General features: G+C 42.5%; 1 protein-coding gene across 1 annotated transcript in view; it reads right to left on the reverse strand.

Moving 5' to 3' along the window:
* Positions 1-980: 980 nt before the first annotated feature.
* The window catches only part of APOBEC1 (apolipoprotein B mRNA editing enzyme catalytic subunit 1), a 15,053-nt gene continuing 14,130 nt past the window's right edge, over positions 981-1,903 (reverse strand). Inside the window, exon 6 of the mRNA XM_029955319.1 lies at positions 981-1,298. Within this exon, the coding sequence (XP_029811179.1) occupies positions 1,149-1,298 (150 nt within the window). The 3' untranslated portion in view covers positions 981-1,148. The remainder of the gene's footprint in view (positions 1,299-1,903) is intronic.

Consider the following 1,903-nt stretch of genomic DNA (forward strand, 5'->3'; position numbering starts at 1 on the left):
CAATGAACATGGGGTGCAGATATCTCTTTGAGATAGGGATTTCGTTTCCTTCAGATGTATACCCAAAAATAATATTGTTGAATCATATTGTAGTTCTTTTATTTTAATCTTTTAAAGTTTTTATTTTATGTTAGGGGCCACTGGACAGCTCTCAAGTTGGTTGGTTGATTGGTTAAATGTCTGACTTCTGGGGCGCCTGGGTGGCTCAGTCGGTTAAGCCTCCGACTTCGGCTCAGGTCAGATCTCACATTCGTGGGTTCGAGCCCCACGTCAGGCTCTGTGCTGACAGCTAGCTCAGAGCCTGGAGCCTGCTTCCAGTTCTGTGTCTCCTTCTCTCTATGCCCCTCCCCCTCTCATGCTCTGTCTCTCTCAGTATTAAAAATAAATTAAAAAAAAAAACATTTAAATGTCCGACTTCTGCTCAGGTCATGATCTCTAGGTTTCTGAGTTCGAGCCGTGCTTTGGGGTCTGTGCTGACAGCTCAGAGCCTGGAGCCTGCTTCAGATTCTGTGTCTCCCTCTCTCTCTGCCCCTCCCAGGCTCACACTCTGTCTTCTCTCTCAAAAATAAATAAACATTTAAAAAACCTAAAATATAATAAAGTTTTTGTTTTATTTTACTTTTCGAGAAAGGGGCAGAGAGAGAGGGAGAGAGAGAGAATCCCAAGTAGTCTCCTCACTGTCAGCACAGAGCCCTGTGAGGAGCCTGAACTCACAAACCATGAGATCATAACCTGAACAGAAGTTAGACTCTTCCCCAATTTAGCTACCCAGGGACCCCTTAATTATTTTTGATGCTATTGTGAATTATATTTGATGGTATTGTACAGAAATGTCAACTGAAAATTTTTACAATCCAATAGCACTCACTCTTTCAGGGGGCATCAGTGCTTGCTATTGAAACAGTGTACACAAGAAATCATTTTTTTAATGTTAATTTATTTGTGAGAGAGAGAGAGAACAGGCGCAAACATGAGTGGGGGAGGGGCAGAGAGAAAGACACAGAACTGGAAGCAGGCTCCAGGCTCTGAGCTGTCAGCACAGAGTCCAGTTTGGGGTTGAACTCATGGACGTCGAGATCAAGACCTGAGCCAAAGTCAGATGCCCAATCGACTGAGCCACCCTGGTGCCCCACAAGGAATCATTCTATTCATCTCCAAGTCACAGGAAGTTGTATCAGCCCTGTAGCTAAAAGAATATGGGTTGGAATCGTTTGGTAATGGCAATTTTGAAGAGTAAGCCTGAATAACGTAAGCTGATTCTGACATCTTCTTAAAATCTTTAAGCAGGGAGGGAGACTCTGGAAAGAAAAAAAGAATAATATTTTTCTTGATACCATTATAACCACAAACATTTTATTTATTTTTTTAAAAGTATTTATTTTTTTATTTTTTTAATTATTATTATTTTTTATAAGTTTATTGTCAAATTAGTTTCCATATAACACCCAGTGCTTCTCCCCACAAGTGCCCCCCACCATGACCATCACCCCCTCCCCCCCTCCCCCTTCAGTCCATGGTTCGTCTCTAGTATTCAGTAGTCTCCCTTGATCTGTGTCCCTTGCTCTTCCCTGCTCCCTTTCCCCCTTCCTCTCCCCATGGTCCCCTGCCAGGTCTCTCCTGTTAGACCTATGAATGCAAACATATGGTATCTATCCTTCTCTGCCTCACTTATTCCGCTTAGCATGACACCCTCAAGGTCCATCCACTTTCCTACAAATGGCCATATATCATTCTTTCTCATTGCCATGTAGTACTCCATTGTATATATATACCACATCTTCTTGATCCATTCATCAGTTGATGGACATTTAGGCTCTTTCCATGATTTGGCTATTGTAGAAAGTGCCGCTATGAACATTGGGGTACATGTGCTCCTATGCCTCAGCACTTTTTTATCCCTTGG

The sequence above is a fragment of the Suricata suricatta genome, chromosome 10 (genome assembly GCF_006229205.1).
Source record: "Suricata suricatta isolate VVHF042 chromosome 10, meerkat_22Aug2017_6uvM2_HiC, whole genome shotgun sequence".
In the NCBI taxonomy this organism is placed as follows: Eukaryota; Metazoa; Chordata; class Mammalia; order Carnivora; family Herpestidae; genus Suricata; species Suricata suricatta.